A 22,390-nucleotide genomic window follows, 5' to 3' on the forward strand; every position below is an offset into this window, starting at 1 on the left:
CATACATAGAGGTCTGTATGCTGAAGGTGTTCCAGGTGCTACTTCCTTTTGCTTATCAGGGTTAGTTGCTATCTCTTTTATACTTTATGTTATATGTATACTAATAAGTGGGGACATTGCTTTACGATTATCTTTATTATTACTACCGGTATCCCATAATTATTGGTAAGCAGCATAAACTCTCAAATTTAAATATTTTTATGAATTTTAAAGTAATGCTTGAAAAGAAAATAATGTCTTATAAAAGTTTTCAGAAACTCGAAGCAAAAAAGGTGACCAAAAGGCCAGAATAATTTTTTTTAATATAAAGTCAACAGCCAATACTAAAAAAAGAAACAAAAAGAAAATAAATTAAAAGTGTCCTAAAAATGCTCGATGCATAAAAAATCGATGCAGAAGTTTGTGAAAAGCCTAAGCAAAGAAGGTGACGTAAATAAATCAATGCTTTTCTTACTAAAAAATTAAAATACTAAGGCCAACAAAAAATTATTAAAATGCAGCCAAAGCTCAAGTATGCAAAACAAAAATAGAGAATCTGAAATTTTTAAAAATAAGAAAGCAAAATATGTGACTAAAAAATAAAAACGATAGTGAGTGTTTTCTTGGAGAAAATTCTGAAATTCGAAAATAATAAACAAAAAGAAAATAAATATAATAAAAGCATTAATAATATAACAAGTTCATACAAAGTATACCGGAAGTCGAAAAAAATGTTTAGAAACGTTGCGCTTATGCCGCAACTAATGAAAAACTAGCACTAGCAAAGCGTAAAGTGGAAAAGTAAGCGGAATTGCGCCATCAACATAAAGTGAAAGTTAAAAGGAAAAGCTTTGAAAAGTGGTGAAGTGCAATAAAAAGTAGCAAAAAAATTATGTCACAAAGAAAGTGTTAACGGTAAATTACATACTTCAAAAAATATATAAAAAGTAGAAAAATCTCAAAAAGGCTTTTTAAACTTACATTTACACTAAAACCAACGGACCACCTTGGCGTATACGTAATAAAAACGGCGAGTGCAATTTCGAGGAATGCATAAGTTAGCTGCGGCTGCTTAAGCGGCGGAGGAGCGCAAGCGAATGCTGCTGCTGCCAGATTACGCTTTACAACATGGATGGCGAAAATCGGATTATACTCAATGTGGGTGGCATAAGGTGAGTGGCGTCGCGGAAATACTTACTATTTGCCAGCTTTTGTTGTCGCTTTTATTTTCAGCTACTTTCTTTATGATACTCCCCGTTTGTAAAATAGTGCGCTGACGTTGTTGGCATCATATTTGTGTGTGTGTGTGTGTGTGCGTTATAGCAGCTTTTAGCTGCGTAAGTGTGGGCATTTAAGTGCCGCTCTCACAAGTAATACCTTCAAAAGGCGCTGCAAAAGTGATGCCTTCGTTCTGCGTGACTTTGTGTACCGCATTATTAGATTTTTTAATGAGCTATGTAATCACCCTTTTCAATTAGACTTAATGAGAGTTAAGCCATTTTAGTTTCTTTCAACTTACCTGGAAGTCATCTAGCGCAACTTTTGCAGCACTGTTTCGTATGTAGACGAAATTATGAATGATTCGGTACTGGTTCTGTCATTCTCCGAAAAGAAATTGAGTTGATACCAGCAATGTCATTCATGTTATGGTAGTTTGGGTCCACCAAAGGTCTCTTTTTACAAAGAGACTAACGATAATTTGTGGTCTAAATTTTTTAGGGTATATCCAAACATGACTCTATATTGTATCGATGAAAAGTGATGTTGTGATATTTTAAATTTTAATTATGCTCAAATGGACATAAATTCATGGAAACTGTGATTGTATATTAACTATTCAGAATACTCGGACTGACCAAGAACTACATTTTAACGTACGATTCTAGCATTGACATGATTCATACCCAAAACTTTAATCAAAATATAATGAATTGATAAGTCCATAAGTGATGATGAGATCTTCTGCTATCTATCTGATGCTAACACGACGTTTTTCAATCACTATTTTCTTGGTTTTGTCGATGTTATCGGCATTAACAGCGGTGACAGTACTGCTGCAGACAAAAGTACTGTCCAAAGTTCATCTGCAAAGTTCATAGTTTTCTGTCTCCAAATTTTGCTGTCGACTTCTAAAAGCATAAAAGATTTTTAAAATCTTCTACCAGAAGAAATATCGTCTTCCCTAAAATTCGGAAATGTTAAAGGTTTGCTGTTCTTGGGTCTGAAATGTTGGAGTTTTGATGTTCTTGGCTCTCCAATGAAGCTGTACATCTTAAAATCCTTTTAAAAGTGGTGATGATGGAACACAAAATCAGTTTATATCAGCTTATTTCCAATTCTCGAGTTCTTTGGGAAGCTAAAAAGGTTTTAAGTCCAATATAGCCTACCTAACATAGGATTAAAGATTTTTCAATATCTAAATTGGTTGAAAAGCTCAGTCAGTTTTGTTATATTCATGACTATAATCCCTAGGACTTAAATAAGTATACCCCACACAAGAAGTTAATTGGAAGTATTACCCACCGTAAAAAGAGTATTTGGACGTTCTTAGTTTGAAGAGTTGTACTTCTCACTTGGCCAGTTCTGAACGTTGCCTCTTATGTTATCCAAAAAGTCCTAAAAGTGGATCATCGAATCCTCATAGATTGACGAAGCGTTCTGAGCTCACCACAAAGGCAGGGAATGTCAATCCCAGATAACTCGCTAGGTTCGGTGGAAGTGTATCTACTGAGATACTACTTCACTCTTGGTTTAGAAAAAGCTAGATAACAGAGATGGAAGTGAATAGATGATTCTGCTTCGCTTTCATCTATACATCTTTGGCAATTGCTAGTCGGGTTATGCAGTCTTTGATTGGCTATTGATCACAGAGTCGGCCAGCTGAAAGCCAATATTGCCGCTATTGGAATGAATGCACACCTTTCTGAAGGAAGTTCCACTTCGAAGCACTACATCGTCTGATATCTTTACACCAGCCACCTTCACTTGAAAGACACTACATTGGCTCACAGTTGATGGAGGAGCTATTAAAATCAAAGGACAACCCAAGAGATGGCTAAAGGGTGGCCGCTTGCGATCGAGAGTCTTTTCGAGCTCTCCTTTCTTAATTATTTCTACTGGCTTAACAAAGAAGTATTTAGACCTGCAATTGGATATACATATTTGTCCAAAGTATGAGTGTTTGGTCTGCTTTGATATACTTCAGGCTTCTAAAAGGGTTATCTTAGAACCAGAAGTATTTTTCTAAATTATATAGTGGTTTTCAAGCAACATACGAACTTTTTTTTACCCAGGAACTCATATATCTTCAACGGTTTAAAAAAAATAAACTTAATATATATTATACAAAATAGACACAATAACATCTGATAAGAGATTTATGCCTGACAAAACCACGCCAAGCTCCTGATACTTGTAGTAAGTGCTATATCTTTCTCTCCCTCTCGCTCTATCTCTACCTCTAACTATATCTCTATCTCTATTTTGACCTATATTTATGAACTCTTAAAAATCTATTTACCATAAAAAGTAATAATTTTCCACTTTATAAAGCACAGCGTCCTTATTCAATCTGCTGTGAAACTAGTCTACAATTATTTCATGAGTATATGCCTTACTCTCACGTTATTACTGCCCACATAATTTTTCTGCACATTCATTTGTAAGCCTCTATATGTAGCGAAAAACTACAAGTATTTATGTACATTTGTATGATTGAACAACAACAATTGTTCTTCGTTGGTTGCAAAGCAATTGACTGTATTGATGTGGCATCAGCAAAGTGACGCAAAATGCTTTTAAACACACAATTGCTGGCGCTTAATTCACCACCAACCAGCATTGATGGTGATGATTTTTTGTGGCCGGCATTCATAGAGCTATCAATCAATACGAAACGTAAAGGTTTGTAGGTAACGGCCTAGTAGGAAAATTTATAGAAACTGATAAATTCAAAAATATTCAAGTTGTAGTTATCGGGAAAGGTTAGGCTAGCTTAGATTATAAGAAGGCTCCTAAACGGAATCTCACTGGGACAGCTTATAGCCGATCTTTCATAGTAACTAGAACTTCTATAAAGCTGATCATAAAAACTGTCATAAATCGCGCTTTGAACCCTTAAAAAAATTTTTTGAGGGGGGTAAAGCCAGTTTCGGTTAAGTTCTGTTTCGTCGAAGGAAAGCCTGTCGAGACGTTTCAGCTTCAAACAGCAAAAGCTGGACAATGAAGAAGAAAATGCATGAATGTTTCCAACTCACTTTTTGCATACCATTTTGACAGTTTCCGTCGTACTGGTTTTTAAGCCTTACATAATGCATGTTTATTGGACAATGTGCAGTAAGAACTCCTAAGATTGATGTAAGATAAACTTTGCTAAGGACAATTAGTTGAGCAGATCTCCAACGTTCTACTCTATCAATGTGGTTTCTGGCTATTCCGCTAGGTTCAGGTCCCCAAATGATTCTGATAATGAAATATCTTGATGATAATGAGCTGAGACACTCATTGACTAACTTTGAGTGCACAGTTTGTGGGATCAATGTCAGTATTGCCGCTTTGTTGTCGTAGTGAATGCACACCTACCTAAAAGAAGCTTCACTTCGGAGCAAGAAGGCTTCCTTAATAGCATTCACTTCTGCCTGAAAGACACTACAGTAATCTGGTAGCTTAAAACTAAGATTGTCGGAGATCTTCTTAAAGATGATTCGACCCATCCGTAAAGAAGCTCAATACGTTTCTTCTCCACCTACTTCTCCCCTTTAATTCATAAAAAATCACACTATGTCTCTGCTTCAGCGACTTCACCACTTCCAAAATACCATCTTTTTTTCCCTTTTAATTCTCTTCGGTAGTTTTAGCCAATCGATGATTTCTTTACTCCCTTTAAGTAGGTCGATAACCAAGATCAAAGCACTGAAAAATATACCCTGCTCTGCGGTGTGTCCTATCCCACTCTGCTGCGACCGTTCTGTCGCAACGAAGACTACAAATGAGATGCTTTAGTCTCAATTCCACCTCAAACTTTTCGAGCGGTTTAACACCGCATCACATTGGTCGATGTCGAGAAAGGTGCCTACAGCAAATTCTTTGTGTATAAGAACTCATTGCAGCCATGGCACTACATCGTGCAAAGTAATGTCGACCGGCATGTTTTTGATGTAGACAAACCCTTAACAGCTTACACTTCGAAATTCCGTTCTAAATGTACATACAGATCCGAGTCTCACCAACTCTCTAACATTTTCAACAGAAACGAAGATATGCTAATGAGCCTGAAAGTCTTGGCGCCGACGTGAAAGCGTTTTTCGAACCTCCGTATAAACGCTACCTTAATCAGTCTCCAAGCCTTTGGAACATGGCTTTGTCTAAGGTAGTTCACGTAGATGAGGACTAGCCTAGAAGCCGCTTTAAATATTTGTTGAGAACATATTTCGGGGAAGCCATTTTGAGTTCGAGATCCAGTTATTGTAATCTTTATACGACTCGTTAATCGACTCTTTTTGGTACAATATTTTTAAAACTGGTTGAAGATACACTGATAATTGTGTTAGGATAAACTCTATTAAAAATTTTATTAAACATTTTTTTTCACTAATCTTCAACTTTTTGGCTTATGATAGTGCTTTCCCTAAGGCGCGTGGTAATGAAGTACTCGCGTGATTTTTTGACAAAGTTTTGAATTTTTTTCTGAAAGACGGATTTGGTTTCAAGGCATTACTGGCCGGAAAAAGTTTGAAAAAAATTGCATTTACTATGATTTAGCTTTAAAAATATTTCAAACAGAAGTGGCTAGAAAGATCTTCCAAAATTTCTCGCAAGGATTGGAGTAGCATTATATTAGCAATATATTTTGAAAGCTCGAAAGATCATATGAAAGCTTGATATTTGTAATATATTTTGAAAAATTGAAAGCTCGTATGAAAGCTTAATAATTAATGTCCTTATACTAGTAATTTATTTTGAAAGCTCGAAAGCTCATGTGAAAGCTTTTTATTTGTAATATATTTTGAAAGCTTCAAAATTAGTGTCTTCAATATTTGTAAAATATTAATGAAAATTTGAAAGCTCATATGGTAATTGATAGTTATTTTTCATTTGCTTTCTTTTGTTGCAACTATTACATTACATTAAAATTGTATATTTTCTTATTTTTTCTCATCACATCTTTTACACTCTATAATTTTCCTATTGGGCACACAAACCACACGTTTACATTCGGTCGCTATGTAAAAACAGCAAATGTACAAGCGATCATATGGGTACATAACGCTAGCTCAGTGCACAGAACCGCAAAACCGCAGAGCTTTTTACACTGTTTTCATGTTTTCCTTTCAAATATTACAATATATTTGTGTGCTTTTGTTTTACCATTTTGTGTTTCATTACACATTCATGTTTTTTAACTATTTACGCTGGCATTTTTTCCCATTTAGTGGGAATTTTTACCGAGAACACACAACTCACTCCACCTACACCACACACAGGTGCACACACCTGCTATGTAGACACATACGCCACACATAGTTTTACCGTTGCTCACCTTTTAATGGTACCTATGCATTTTATTTTCTTTTTTTCACCGTTATCAGCTTACATGTTTCACTGACTTCGAGTGTGTTCTGCATCATCCCGCACTGCCCTGCCCGTCCGCTTGTGCTCGGTTCCTTTGAGCGCGCTTCCCTACGGTGTGTCGGCTTTACTCACTGCCTGAGCTCACACCTGCTCAAAATAGTATGCATACAACCGGCTTCAACGCTACTATTATCGTTTGTGTTCGCAACATTTTATAACTATTTTATTCATTTTGATTTTATTGTTGTTTTTGGTTTTTAAATTTACAGTTGTATTTTATTTCACTTTGTTTACACACGGCAAGCGAAATGACCAACAGTTGCTTTTGCTTTGCTTTTAATAATGGTTTTTTCTTGCTGATATTTTATTTGCCCTTGCTTTCCTCTTCTTTTGTTTAACGGTAAATGTGTGTAATTTCCTTCGGGTGGGAATGTTTATTTTCTGAATTGATTAAAAAATAGCATCACTTGGTTTAATTAAAGTTTCTGGGTGTTGGTCATTTGGCTGAGGCTTGTTTGTGGATAGGGGTTCAGAATTATTAAGTTATCAGGTCGTCTATTTCAAATAATTCGTTATTCATACATAGTATTATGGAAAAATAAGCAAATATTATCAAATTTATTGTTTAGATCTGTGTTCATTTGATTTAAGTCGAGTTCATACTAAAGCTCCAGGTTTTTCATTCAGTTTCATTTTGGTTCTAAATAAAATGATACTAACTTCATTGAGTTTCCTGAAAGCCGTATAGGTGTCTGCACTATATTGTCTTAGCCATAAGAATATTTCATATCGAAAGTTTAAATTCCAAGTATTTTGATTCCATTCGTAAGATACGTTCCAGACATAAACCTAAACTTAGTTATGTATTAGATGACACCTGAAACCTCACATTGTGCCGTAAAAAAAAATCATCGCCCAAATCTGAGTGTTCCGAATAAGTAATTTTACATAAGAAAACTCTTAAATTCCTCCGATCTTCTGAATGAGCTCCAGCTTTAGCCACAAAATAATAATTTTGATGGTTCCTCTCCTCATATGCAACAGTTTCCTTTAAGGCTTGAATACCGCCTGCGTCGACTTACAGAGATTCGACCACGGTCGTCTTCGGATAAAATTGTCGTAACTTATCCACTTTTCAGCAGTAACAACTGCGGAAACGAACCGATTTTTTTGCTATTCAGCAGCGATTCTCAGATGGAAATTAGGTACATGAGGTTGATTTCACCCATATATCAAGTTGCCTTTTATATCCAGTCTTAGATAAACGGTTCCAAGGTTGTTTTGTACAATTTTTAGCTCCAGGGAAATTAAAACCGCGCTTACAGGATAAGTTCTATTATTTTATACATATTTTCAACATTTGGCTTTCCAATGCTTGGATCATCTTTGACATCAATATTATTGGCACGAAACCAAAGGAAAACTGTAAAATATGGATTACTATAGCCGTCAAGACATCATCGTAAATATTGGAATTCTCTAGACTAGATTATACTTAGAACCGGTTAGCTGGCACTGTATTCTTTAGTGAAAAAGTGATATTAATTGATCAATCGATGCATATTATTTTCACTGAACAGAAGTAGCGTAGACTTCGGCATGCACTAAGTTTGGACTCTAAGCCCAAATTTTGAAATTTATTTCGATGCTGGTGTAACCTGGCGGCGGATGGTGACCTTAGCAGAAGGAGTAATTAAAGTGGTATGAGTTCTAATCGAGTACTCTGGCAAATCATCTTCAGAAAACTGTTACCACAGTAATGCAGTGTTTCCAGCGCACATTTCTAAAGCAGATTCAAGCTAGATTTGTAGCAAACTAGTTATTGAGGAAATACGTAATATAACAAAGTGAACAAAGTTGATATGGTAGTAAGTTTCTAATTCGAAATCGCGATCCTGCTTTTTATCATGACTTGTGAATAACTTCTGGATGAGAACTCTTCTTGAGTGAGCACACTTTAGAACTATGGGCGAACCGAACTGAAAACACTGAGCTTTTAATTAATTTTGGTTCTAAGTGAGGTTTTTGTGAGTCGATTTTGGAATATTACTGCTTATGTTTTAATTTTGAAGTTTAACTTTATATAGTAACCATCATAGAATGGGTGTCTATGGGTACCCCACATGATCTCAATAAAAGTATAAAATATCCTGATTTTCCGGAGTACATTTTCCAATTGAAGAGATTATTTGAAAGATTTTTTCACTAACGAACGCTCCAAATATCAGAAATCTGTTCATAAAGGGTGGTCTTATTCGAGGATCCCTAGATCTTTAAAGAAAAAATAGAGAAACTTCAAATTTAATGTGGAATGTATATCATCATTCGAAAGAATATTCTTCGGCATTGGTTTTTTGAAGATTATCTGTTTCAAAGGTTGGCTGCGTCTATCCATTCATATCGTTCGTTGACTGGTTCGAGCATTTGGAGTCCGCATGGACTTAGTACTTCACATATCCCCACAGGAAAAAGTCTAACGGTGTAATATCACACGATTTAGGCCAATCGACCGCCTCAAAATGTGAAACTATCTGCTAATCAAATTGTTCTTTCAATAAAGTCATTGATTGATGCGATGTGTGTGTCGCCGAGATCACGAGCTTCAATTTCAGGCATCGAGTAGTCGGTTAGCATGGCGCGATAAAGGTCGCCATTGACGGTTTCGTTTTCCCCGACATCATATTTGAAGAAATTTGGACCGATGACCAAACCGTTGTTCTCTGGGTGAACTAGCAGCTCTAGAATCTTTTCAGGTTGTTTTTCGTCCCAAATAATGCAATTTTACTTATTTACATACTCATTGAGTCACTTTTCAAGAACTTTCCAAGAGGTCTTAGAGCGAAGCTATGTCTCTAGAACTTTTCAAGAGCCCTTAGAGCGAAGCGATGTCGGTAGAAAGGTCGAGCGGCTTCAGTTCGTGCCGAATCTGTGATTTGTACGTTTTCAATTTAAGATATCGACGTAAAATGCGACAAATCGTTCCATACCTCAGTGTCACTTTCTGCGAACGTTGTCGAATCGACTCTCCAAGGTCTTCGTGTACACTCTCAGCTACAGCTGCTATATTTTCTTCACTGCGTGCTGTACGTGGTCTATTCGTTCGAATATTATCCATGGTGGTTTTGCGACTAGTATGCTCCGTAGGCCGATTATGTTGACTATAAGTTGAGCGAAGCGCGCAAAGCAAATTATTTACAAAACGTGAATTTCCATAATAAAGTTAAACGATTTGTAAATGTTGTTCAGGCGTAAGTATTTACATGATGAATTACCAAAAAATACTGAACCAAAAAGTACCTCTACTTGGATCACCCGTTAGGTATAACACTATTTTTTTATAATTAGTAATATATGAAGAAGTATGAACAAAAATGTTTTTTGAAAAAATTATTTAAATCCTTTTTTTCAAGCCTTAATTTTTCAATCTAGAAAACAAAGTCTTGTTGTTGTTGCTTTGGAAATGAATATATATAGTATATATATACATTCCCTTTTAATTTAGCTTAGATCCTTTACAGCACTTTTGTTGGCCGTTTCTAATCGATATACTATATTTCTATCACTCAAAGTGTTTAGTACCACAAATTTGATATTATTTTGATCGGGCCATTTTATGCAAATAAGAGAGTATCTTTTTACACTCAGCTGCCTACTAAGTCCACACATATTAAAGGAAATGGATTTAATACACGATTAAAGATATCCTTAAAATAAAACTGAACGACTATAATCAAATATTTATGCAGCAGTCAGTGCAAGCAACTCCACATCCTCCTCCCTCACATTAGCAGTACTTTTTGATTTCTGCGCTCCGTTGCTTTGTGCAATTGCTAGAGAAATCGCAGCAACAATTTAATTGAATGTCCTTGCAACAATAAAATACGATTTTTTACAACCACTTGGTTATTCTTTCATGATACTTCCATGGCCATAAAGTCACCAACTGCTCGTTTGCCTCATTTCATGCAACATTACAATTTTTTTATGATGGCGACAATACCCCTGATTATATCGGAGGATATGAGGGTGTGCGTGTGTTTTATATGCCATATTGTGGCTCGTATCATTACATATTCGCTGATTCAACGTAATTTAGTCTGTGATTATTATCATTAAATGTTTGTATGTATGGGTGTGTGGCATATTCTTTGTTTGTCTAGTACTTAAGCGGCACGTCTTCTCAAACCAGCGCTAGACAGACGTATCACGCCTGCCTTTGGTGCCATAAGCATATATTGTATTATATGGCAGTATGTATGACTGTGTGTGTGATTGCTTTCCGCGCTCGATAGCGCAATTTAGACAAGTTGATCCGCTCGCAGAGAGAGGAAGTGCGCGAAATGCTATAAGTGATTTTTTTGTTTCATTGAAAGGCGCACAAAGGCAGCTTTGGATTTGATTTTTATGCCAACTGCAATGGAAGCTGTTGTGTAACCCAGCTAGTAAATGATATATGACACGGTGGAGAAGTAGAGAGTTCGCATATGTAATATAATTTTAGAGAAAAGCATAGTCCATTTTTATATTATTGACTTTTAAGGTCCTTAGAGGGTTAAAATATAACCATAAAATACTTTAAAATTCGATTCCAAAGCCTTTATCGACTTCTTTTTCATTTGGTCCTTTCGATACAGACCGCATCTCTCTCTTTCTACCAAGCTTCCAAACACTTTATGGACCTAAGTTCTTATCCACTTGGTCTGTTCGTTGTAAACCACACTTTCATTTTCCTCAACACCCATTTCAACTCCTTTGTTTCAAATGAAACTACTCAGAGCTGGATTCCATTTTAAGTCTTCAGACAGCCTCGAACCTCGAATGTACTAAAAATATCCGTTTATGTAAGAATATACCGAAATTTTAGGGACTGGTTTCCTTGCCAGCAATTCTGAAGGTTTTTTCTATAAAATTAAAGAATTCTAATCTTTTATTTATTCTTTATAATCATACCCTTCAATCAAGGTCTGGTGATGGGTAAATTTCTATCGAAGGAGATCCTAACGAGCATAGCTCTAACTTATTTGAAAAATTTTCTACTTCAAAAGCATTTTGTTAATCTGAAATTTCGAAACTCAAGAGTTCAGAATTTCTCTTATTTTAACTTGCTAGTTGTAAAAAATCGATTCGGGTCTTCAAGAGATCACTCGGAAACACTTAATCCTAACGGAACTACAGTAAATTAGAATCTAAACGTAAGTTTCGATTCGGTTCTTCAGCCTCACCGCGTGGATGCCAATGGAACAGTGTGCCGTAAATATACCTTTCACTGTGAACCCTGTAAAGAGCTATCAGTTCAATGGATCTTTAACGTTCCACACTAGACTAGAAATCTTTCTTAACCCACAAGTGCTAGTTGTTGTTCAAGCTTGCTGAGCTCGCATGAGGATCCAGCGCCCGAACGAACGAAGACTGGGGAACCCCTGTACATTCTAATGGAATTTGGTTAAGAGTGCCTTTTCTTAAAAGCTCATCGGCTTTATAATTTCCAACGATTCCGTTGTGGTCAGGCATTCAGACAAGTTTAATATGGAAGTAGCTTGATGCTTACACTTCTTCAATAGATTTGAGCTCACTGTCAGCGGGCTCAAGGCATGTATGGTACTCTCTTTTCTAAAAAAAAAACGATTTCATATCGTTTTGCTTTCTGGGTAACTGCCTCGTTCCACTGCTATTTTGTATTGGTTTCGATTTTTTGCATGCGCGCTCAGATTTCCTTTCAATTTTTGTCCGTCGTCTGTTAGTGGCATTCGTGGTACTTTGCGTTTCGTTTGTCTGATTTTTACTGCTGTGTCACCCCGCCATTATTTGGCTTTTGTTTACCGCCACTAAATTTGCGCGCATTGTGATTCTTGGAAATATCGCCGGCTTTATGGCTGAGCTAAAGTGGCTAATGAATAGCTTATTGGCACGAAAAAAGAAAAGTTAAAATAGAAATCTGTGTAAATGTGGCATCACTGCCAATGACATGGCTGTTTAAAGGAGCTTTAGGAAGAGAAAAATTGTTGCTTAAATATGTCTATTTTTATTTATGTAAATTGAGTGAGATATTCTTGAAGTTATATTATCTTTAAAGAAGCTAAAAAAATTATCCACGTTTTTGTACTCTCAAAGCCACTAACATAATGTAAGTGATCCAGTCGATGCGTATGGAAGGTCAATCGAAATTCTATGAAGTTTAAAAAGTTCTATTGGCTGACAGCATATATGTTCATCGGTTCAAAAAATTATCTAATTATAAGCGTTGTCCAACAAAGTCTTTGCTGATATTTCATTTCACCCATTTTGCACAAATTGATCACAAATATTCCTTAATGAGCTAAGCCAGTCCACAACCACGCTTTTTTTTTCTAGCTCAAGGAAACATACTGTTTCGACGGGTCAGACCATGGGAGACGGGTGACAGATTTGTATCGTAAGCTGGGCATGCAAAGGTGGTTAGTATCATGCGGGGGCTCGCTACTCGCTGTACATATATTTGATATACCGGGGTCGAGTCAAGATAAGTAGAAGTTTAACCCGCTGCAGTATCCAGAACGAAGTTGGGCAGTGACCCTGGCAATTCGAGCTCTTCGCCTGCAATGGGTGGTGGTTTTACTCCTAGTACGCTATTCACTGAGAAGGAGTCGGTGAAGCTGTTTATGGCTCCACTGTGAATGGCGGGCATTGCTAGGCAGCTTGTTGCGTCCGAAGTCTGATCGGCATATTATGTCGTCGATGTAGTTGATGAAGGGCCTCTTGTAGTCCGGAGTGCATTGTTCTGACATGTCTGTAGCTTTCTCGTCTGTGCTTCACTGCATTCAGGCGATAATATTGGTGTGGCGTAGTTAAGGACCGGCCAACCGATTGCCTTATATGTTGCCAACAACGTTCCTTTGTCTTTTCCCGATGTGCTGCCGGCTAGTTTTTGCGGCTCTTTGCTTTGCATTACGACCGCGAGCGAAGTGAAGGTGTACAGGCTGTCGAATATCACACCTAAAATTTTTTAGGAATTTTAACGCTATCGACTGCAATATTAAGGTCAAGTTTGTACTCCTTCATCCAGTTTGTGAGTATGGTCGCTGTGGATTTAGTGGGGAAAGTGTTAGGTTCCGTACAGCGAGGAATCGAGAAAGGTCGGAGAGATAGCCGTTTGCTTTTAAGTACATGCCATCGATTATATAACCCAACGCCATAATTGTGCAATCATCAGCGTACGAGGTGATAAAAATTCTCTCTGGTGGTTGAGGTAGTTTCGAGATGTTGAAGAACGGAACTCCCTGTTAAATTCTTGTTAATTTAGAGTTTTTATCTAGAAACAGTACGGATGATTATGAACCGCTCAGCTAGTTCATATGTAGTCCTAGTTCCTAGTCCACCTCTTGAGTCCTGGTGGGAGCGTAGATTTTTTGATGTCCTCAAGTAGCGTTGTGCGGTTGACAAAGGCTTTTAGCAAGTCTAAAGCTACGAGGATCATCCTCTAGCAGAGTGGTTTTTTGGTTGAGAACATGAACTGTCTGAACGTTTGTGACACTAAGTGCTGTGTTGGTGCTGTGCACTTTTCAGAAGCCATGCCACAAACGGCGCTTTTGCTAGATTCAGGTGGTACGTGAAGGTCGGGAGTAGCAAGGCCTCAAGTGTCTTCATACTGGGAGAGGAGAGTTATCGGACGATAGCACTCCACCTTGTTGGCAGCTTTTTCAATATGGAGTCGACATAATCGCCTAGTAGAATAAGTAATTAGAGTAACCATGGCTCGATTTTGAATCATGTTTACTCTGGATACAGGGTTTATCTGGAAAGTAATATGATTGATTTTCTACCGCCGCGACTGTAATTCGGAGCGTGCGCGCACCGACTGGATTCGGTAGAGGGCGTTCCTAGGTAACGAACGAGCGGCTGGTCAGTTGTCTCAGAGCACCTGGCGAGTCAGGACAAACATTTTCGCGTGACGTGTTTCTGTGCAGACCTGACATTGTGACAGAGCACTTGAGCAAGCGCAAGGTGTGCGATTGGTTCAAAATTTTTTCTTAAATCAACTCAGTCCTATTACTTTCCGGACAAACCCTGTATAGTATGCGGTGCTCACCGAGGCTGCTATTGGTGCTTTTGAGCGGAGTATAATCCGCAAGCCACTGTTGAGGTGCCGTTACATCCTAAAAAGTCACTTTTTGATGTGCTCTATGGGCCGAGGGACCCATTGGTTCATAGTTCTTTAAAAATAAAGCAGGTCGTAATGTTACAGTCAATGCGGAACGCTGTAGAGCCATTAACAAGATCTTCATCGTGTCTATTTTTGGAATTCTAATAATAAATTTAAAAACAGCACGAAATTGTCAAGTTATTTAACAATAAACCGCATTTCTCTCCATCACTGTTTAATTATTATTTTTTCCAGTTTAGCAGCCACACCCACCTGCCAATAGCCGGTCCCTGCCACCATTTTATTGGTGCACCCAGCCAAAGACCTGCTTAATCGCTGATAGCGCTGGCTTCAGCCTTACATTGTCCGCGCTTTTGTTGACTGCTGGGCTGGCTGGTTGGGTTCGCTGGGCGCGGTGTCACCAACGGCTTTACGCTTCATTAAATTTTTGGCCTTTTAATAAACTGCGCTGCTACTGAGTGCGCGCCTTCAATTTCCGTGTATTCATTACGTTCATTCATTTCCGTTCGCTTTTCATGCGAAAGTGTTTGGAAAGCGTGGATGTGTCGGCGGGTTTCGTGCGACCGGAGGCGGCATCAGTGTTTCGAAAAATGGATGCATGAAAGTGTGTTGCGTTGAGGTAGGTGAGGGGGTGAAAATTTGAAATGATAAACAAAAAGCGAGGCAATATAATGAAATAGCTGGCTGTCAGGCTGCTGTGTCCTTTCTAGCAAATTGCACGCGTTCACCGACATCTCCAGTAGAGTTGATATAAGATGCGTATGGCTGTGTGACGCTATAATACTGCAAATATAACCAGTGAACCATGATGGTATATAGTTTTTGTATAGTATATATTTCGTTAGAAACTATAAAGGGTCTTTTATATATGCTCGCTCGGATTGAAATCAGAAAATTCCTAACTGAAAACTTTTAGTATAAATTGTCTATCGTGGATTCAATTTTCCTAAACAAATCTCTCACTCTCACAAATCACTCCAACTTCGAAGGTTTTCGATTCAATCCACCCAGCTTGAAGCAGAGGAAGAGGAAGACCGCCACTCTGTTGGAGAGATCAGGTGGAGATGGACCTGACTGCACTTGGTATCTCGAATTGTTGCTAAATAGCGAAAAAAGGAACGACTGGCGCGCTGTTGTTAACTCGTCTATAACCACGTAAGCAGTGTCTACGCCAGGAAATAGGATGAAGCTTAATAGAGACCTGTTATCTAATTTGGATACTTTACCTAGCCTTTGAACTCTGAAGGCTGGACGGAAGATGTGCTTAGGAGCCTCCCTTATACCTACTTCCCCGAACTTGCTACATATGTCATCGTTAAAATTGCTCATACGCATCGCTTGTGATGTCAGTAAGTTATGACCTCTGACTAGGTCAACAACGCGGATTGGCAATCTCATCAGGAGCATATTATATATTCAGACGATTTCAGGCAGCAACCATATTTACTGCCGCCCTGTTTCTCTAACTCATTGACATGTGAGATTATTGCTTAGTTGCCGCTTGATTATTCTCATATTCTTTATGTGATTTTCTGCATTATCAGCTATTTGAGCAGATTCTCTATAGTACAAATACTGTAACTGGCAGCTTGAAAGACCGCGTGGGATCTAGACACCAGACTTCTCGGTAAGCCTGCTTGATCATATCAAACGTCTCCGTCGCAGATTTAACGAGTCTCACATCGAATTTAATCGCGTACCTCTGCTCTAACGAACGCTGCATTTCGGCTTGCACCACTCGCAGGAACACGTCGCGCGAAAATGTTTGTCACAACTCTCCAGGGGCTCGGAGACAACTGACCAGCCGCTCGTTCGTTAGCTTGGAACGCCCTCTACCGAATCCAGTCGGTGCGCGCACGCTCCGAAGTATAGTCGTGACAGAAGAAAATCAGCCCTATTATTTTCCGCACAAACCCTGTAGCTCCTCTATAGCAAAAAAAGGCAACCTTTGCCTTCCCAGGTCTCTTCTTAATATTTGACATCCATGAAAGCTTTCTATCAAACTTGAGCACTAGGTATTTCACCTTGTCCAGAGGTTAGAGACTTGAACCACCGAGAAAAGAAAAAGATACGTTAGGGATTTTATACCTCCAAACAAACTAAGTTTAACAGTTCTTCACTTATATGGTAATCAATACCATGTCTTCGAGATTTGCTCCAACCTTATCGCTTATTGGGTAGACGAGTATCATTTTACTGAATGTAGGCCATCTTCGCTTTAAGCACTTGTGGATGCGTACACTTTCAACTTCCGTTTGACGCCGCAGCTGCAGGCATTTCCGTGTCGCGAGGCAAAGTGCCTTAAGCGCTACATTGGGTCCAAACAAATGCCTCCAAACAAACAACATGTCTTTGTGTATGTCTATATGTGTATAAAATCCATCTAGCGCACATGCATGTGGCACACAACACTGCCTGCCAAAGCCAAAACACAGGTTGTATCTGCCTAAGTGGCGCATACACAAATATGTACATATGTATGTATATATGCGTGCATACATACAAACATAAATGAGATAAATACATAAATATGTACATATATGCCAGTATATATACACGTATGTAGTTGTAAATAACGTAGGCTCAGCTGCAAAAATGTTACGACCCTAATTTTGAGCCGAAAGCTGTCACGTACAAAAGTGGTCGGCTCCATTAAGTTACAAGTTTGTTGGTTCGGTTAGCCGACACACCCCAAAACCAATTTATGTACTCATATGTTTTTGATTATTCATAGCGAGTAGCGCAATTTATTTCCTTTTTATACATTCACAAGCAGATATTTGTGAGTAGTAAGGTACTTGCGCACATGTTGCTCACCCTGCGGCTAGAGGGAAATGTAAAAATTTATTGGATTATTGAGGTCTTTAACAAAGATTATTAAGCTTTTTATGCCAGAGCAAATCAACACGAAATAGACTCTGACTCACACTGCTTTCCAAATTCTTTTAAATACTAAAAAAGCTCTCTCAAACTCAGAAAACTGAGAGGTTGTTTTAAATTCTGACGATTGTAGTAGTCGTTCGTATAATTATGCTTTATCATAACTCTCATACATTTGTAGGCTCTTCGGTAGACCGCGGGCTTGGTCTTCCTTGTTGTTTCTTGGTCTTGTTGTTTCTTGGTCTTGTTGTTTCTTGTAAATCTTCCGCTGAACCTTTTACTTTGCTCATTTGTCCAACCTGGAGAAAGCAGACCTAACGGCGCGGTTGTTATGGCCAATGATGTCGATGCCAACGGCGTACGCCAGCCAGTTGTACACTCTTATCAAAGATTGTACCTCCTCTATTCAGTTCGAGTTATTTTCTCCAGCGGAAGATTGAAGAAGTCGCTTTGTCTGAAACCTCGTTTGGTATTGAACTCTCCGATCCTGACGGAGCTTTTGATATTTCTCAACGTCAGTTTACGCAGCCATATTAGTTTTGCGGGAATATCAAATTCAGACATAGGGACATAAAGGCAGCACCTTTTCATGCTGTCAAAAGCAGCCTTCAAAGCGGCGAAGAGTTCGAGGTGGAGTGTGTCTATACTTTTTTCACGGGTCTTTTCTAAGATTTGGCGCATAGTGAATATCTGGTCTGTTGTTGATTTTCGAGGCATGAAGCCACATTGACAAGTTCCAATCAGTTTGTTGACGGTGGGCTTTAATCTTTCACACAATACACTCGATAGAACCTTATATGCGATTTTGAGGAGGCTAAACCAACGATGAAGATTGTGGGACGCAGATTGTGGAACGTATATTGTGGAACGCAGATTGTGAGGGTCTACATTTTGTGGATTGGACGGAGCATACTTAAATTCCAACTGTCGAGCATGCCTTCGTCATATACAAAGAAGCCTTTACATGCTCGTTATCAGTTCTTCGCATTTGAATAGTTCGGCCAGCAAAAAAAGAACAGTCGATTTTCACAAACTATTCCTGCCATGAATTTTTCGACAGAGGATTAATTCATCATTGACAGAAAGAGATAAGAACCACTTGGTTCCAGGTTCGGACTATGAGGTGCATGCATGAGAACCTCCCAATCAAGCTGTTGTAGCTTTTGGCGAGCCACTATCGATGCGTGTGGCCTGGCGTAGTTCATTGAAACACAATTTCTTTCTTATAAGCTAAGGCTGGCCACTTTTGAGCCATTACTGCCTTCCGACGGTGCAATTATTTACAGTACAGATTCGTATTAAGAGTTTGGTTGTAGAGAAGCACCTCATAGTAGATGAGCTTGCCAATTTCAGTGATATTTTGCTTCAAGGTTTGAATTGAAGCGGGATTGTCCGCATACACTTCAAGCTTTACATATCCACACAGAGAAAAATATAAGGGTGTGATATCACATGAGCTTGGTGGCCAATCAACCGGCCCACACTATTGAAGTGTTCTCTCAATAATTCTATTAATTGATGCAATGTGTGGGAAGTGGGGCCGTCTTGTTAAAACCAAATGTCACCGAGATCACAAGCTTCAATTTCAGGCATCAAATAGTTGCTTATCATTGCGCAATAACGGTCGCCATTGATGGTTATGCTCTCGCACACCACAAAAAACCGTTGATTTTTTCGGATGAAATGGCAGCTCTTAAATCTCTTCAGCTTGGTCTTCGTCCCAAATGCGGCAATTTTGCATATTTACATACCCACTGAGCCAGAAATAGGTCTTATTGCTAAACAAAATTTGGTTGGAAAAAGTTGGACTTTCTTGGAACTTTTCTAGAGCCCATAGAGCGAAGTGATGTCGCTTGGGAAGGTGTAGCGGTATCAATTCTGGCACAAGCTGTATTTAATACGCTTTCATTTTAAAATCTCGACGTAAAATGCGCCAAGTCTTTCCAAACGTCAGTCCGAGTTGCTGCGAGCGGCGCCGATTCGCCTTGGTTTTCATGTACACCGTCAGCAACGGCAGCTATATTTTCTTCTCTGCGTGCTTGACGTGGTCTATTCGGTCGATTATTATCCAATAATGACTGCCGTATCTCAAGATGATAGACGGTGGTGCTTTATAGTACGATTAGTAGTCCAATTCTATTGACCAAAATATGAATGACAGAATGTGAATTTTCGTAATAAAGTAACAACTTGTTAACATTGATCAGTCATAAGTCTTTCCATGATGAAATGTTAAACCATACTGAACAAAAATAACTTGACAGATTGACACGACTTTACTTGGATCACCTGTTATATCTTATATAGTCATGGGACGTAACCCGATTGTACTCAAACAAAGCGAGAGTAATATGTATTACTACAGCCGTCTAGTGTAAAAATAATTTATTTTTACTTGACCTTTTATTATTGAAATAGCTTCCTTCGTATCATAAATATCACACTCATTACTGGTACATGTCCATACTAAAATATCAAGTTGAGCTTAGACACACACCTATAGCCTCTATACCAATGTTATGCTGTTTTACGGCGAACGGAATGCGTTGGACGAACAATATGTATGGCATATGATCTTAAATTCGAAGTAATTTCTTTTCATTCAATTTCCACCCACATTCTCCATGGTGTCACACGCATTATTTGAAAATAGATTGCACTTAAATTTAACGAGCGTGGTACAGAAGAATTTGTACGACGTCAAACAACAATTTGCTCATTACACTTGACATAAAGATGCGCACAAGCAATGAGACGAGCAGCTGTAACAACAACTAAAATGCCAACCTGCGCTCATCGTCCGCCAGTTCCATTTAAGTAGGTGTGTGTTTCGGCGAGTTTATTGACAGCTAGGTCCGAAAGATTCCTTGCGCGTGACCTGCCAGTAGTTATGGCAAGTTGCAGACATTAAATTGTCAACAGGAATGTAACAAAAAGCAACAACAGTAACGTTATGCTGCTTGAAACGTAACGTGGTGTGAGCAAAAAAATCAATATTCAGTTGTAAAACAAACGAGTTGGGGTTCGTCTTACCCCGTTTATCTCCACCAAACAGAGTCTCGCTTAGACAACCTTTTTAGCGTCACTTGAATGAGCTGGCAAATTAAGTAAAACGGCTAAATGCTCACTACCGAAAATGGGGCGCTACTTAGCGCAACAGTTACGCCGTCGAGTTACCGTCTACCCTACGCTCTGACTCCCTCCAGGGGTGTGCCTGCTGGCAACTGTTTCGCAAAATTAACTGGTAGCTGGTGTTAGAATGACTTTGCTTCGCTGCCGCCGCGCTCTTTGTGCGGTAATATGCCGGGGTTCCGACAACACACCGTAATTACAATTAATGACGGTGTTGCTTTGGGGTGTGAAACGTGAACGTGGCGGATTAAATGAGTTGTGGAAAGTTCAATGCGCGCAAAAACAATGACGAAACAGCTGAGGAAGATGCAGAGGAAGATGTAGCAGAAGAGGTAAAAAAAAGTTCACAACAAAAACAATACAAAGCGCAAACAAAGTGAAAACAACAATAACGTCTATTCCCATAATACATTTTCCGTCAGCCAGTGTTGCCAACTTTTGTGTGTGAACTCAAGAAATGAGCGCGCTTGCATGAAGATTAGCGACTGCCGGCAATTAGTGCGAATTCCAGCAAAACTTTTGCTTTAAGTGTGTGAAGTAAAAGCAAAAAAAAGAAACAATAATTACACGTAAAAAGGGTTAAACAACGCGCGAGTGAAAAAGTAACTTTGCGAAGTGCAAAGAGCACATAAAAGAGTGCGGTTTCGAGAAAAGTGCCAAAATATCGCAAAATTTGCTGCACAATAACTTGAATTCAATTCTAATTGGTATGGTTTCTGGTGAAAAGCGCTTCATTAGTGCGCTCATTATTTAAGTTTTGCTTTGTGCGGTGATGTGATTTTTATTTTATTCGACATTTTCGTGCTTTTTATGCGCCATTTTGCGTTGGATACTGGAATGCTAAATGAGCTGGTGCTTGCGGGGCGAGATTTTGCTCAAAGAAATATGAGAAACTGCCTTTTCGATGACGACCATGGAAGCGCATTAATTATTACGATTTAAGGCCATGCAACTGTAATGTGCGGTCCCTTAATTGGGAAGATGCTGCTGTCCAGCTAGTTGATGTCCTCGTTAAAGTGAAGGTTGACATCACCCAGTACAAGAAGTGCGATGGACGGGACAAAGGCTGAGATCAGTAGTCTTTTGGCATTTTAGTACAGTGGCCATATAAAGGCGCGCAAATTCGGTGTGGAATTCGTGATGGGAGAGAGCCTCCGTCCTCGGGTCCTAGCGGATGAACATATCGCGGATTTGCGCCCACGCCCCGACGTAAGAGAAAGACGATGTGACTAAAAAGATGTCTGCTATTATCATTTCGCACCACGGTCGGTAAATTCAGCCTCCATGATGAAATAAGCCCAAATGAGTTAGGCTGTTCGACTTCGCCGTGCCTGGAATATGGTTATCTGTAGTACTAGATTTCAGCCTAGGAAAATTCATCAAGATACCTGGTTGTCTCCGGATCGAAAAGCCATCAACCAGATCTATCATGTTGTGAGAGATGGAAGACACGTCTCCAGTGTTTTAGATGTGTGTACGCTCCGAGGTTCTAACATTGATTCGGACAACTATTTTGTTGCAGCCAAGGCACGCATTCTTATCTGTAGAATAAAAAACCCAAGGAAGGTTTGTTCGACGTCGAGAAACTGCAATCACAACAGACAGCCGAATGATTTTCTGCTTGATTTGCACACCTGCTCTTTGAGAGCACTCACCAGCAACTCGTTATAAGGTAACTGTGGGACTGAA

General features: G+C 38.9%; 1 protein-coding gene across 1 annotated transcript in view; it reads left to right on the forward strand.

Annotated features, from left to right (window-relative positions):
• The first annotated feature begins 894 nt into the window (after positions 1 to 894).
• The window catches only part of LOC120768539, a 72,743-nt gene continuing 51,247 nt past the window's right edge, over positions 895 to 22,390 (forward strand). The window contains exon 1 of the mRNA XM_040095276.1: positions 895 to 1,151. Within this exon, the coding sequence (XP_039951210.1) occupies positions 1,108 to 1,151 (44 nt within the window). The 5' untranslated portion in view covers positions 895 to 1,107. The remainder of the gene's footprint in view (positions 1,152 to 22,390) is intronic.

Source organism: Bactrocera tryoni, chromosome 2 (assembly GCF_016617805.1).
Source record: "Bactrocera tryoni isolate S06 chromosome 2, CSIRO_BtryS06_freeze2, whole genome shotgun sequence".
In the NCBI taxonomy this organism is placed as follows: domain Eukaryota; kingdom Metazoa; phylum Arthropoda; class Insecta; order Diptera; family Tephritidae; genus Bactrocera; species Bactrocera tryoni.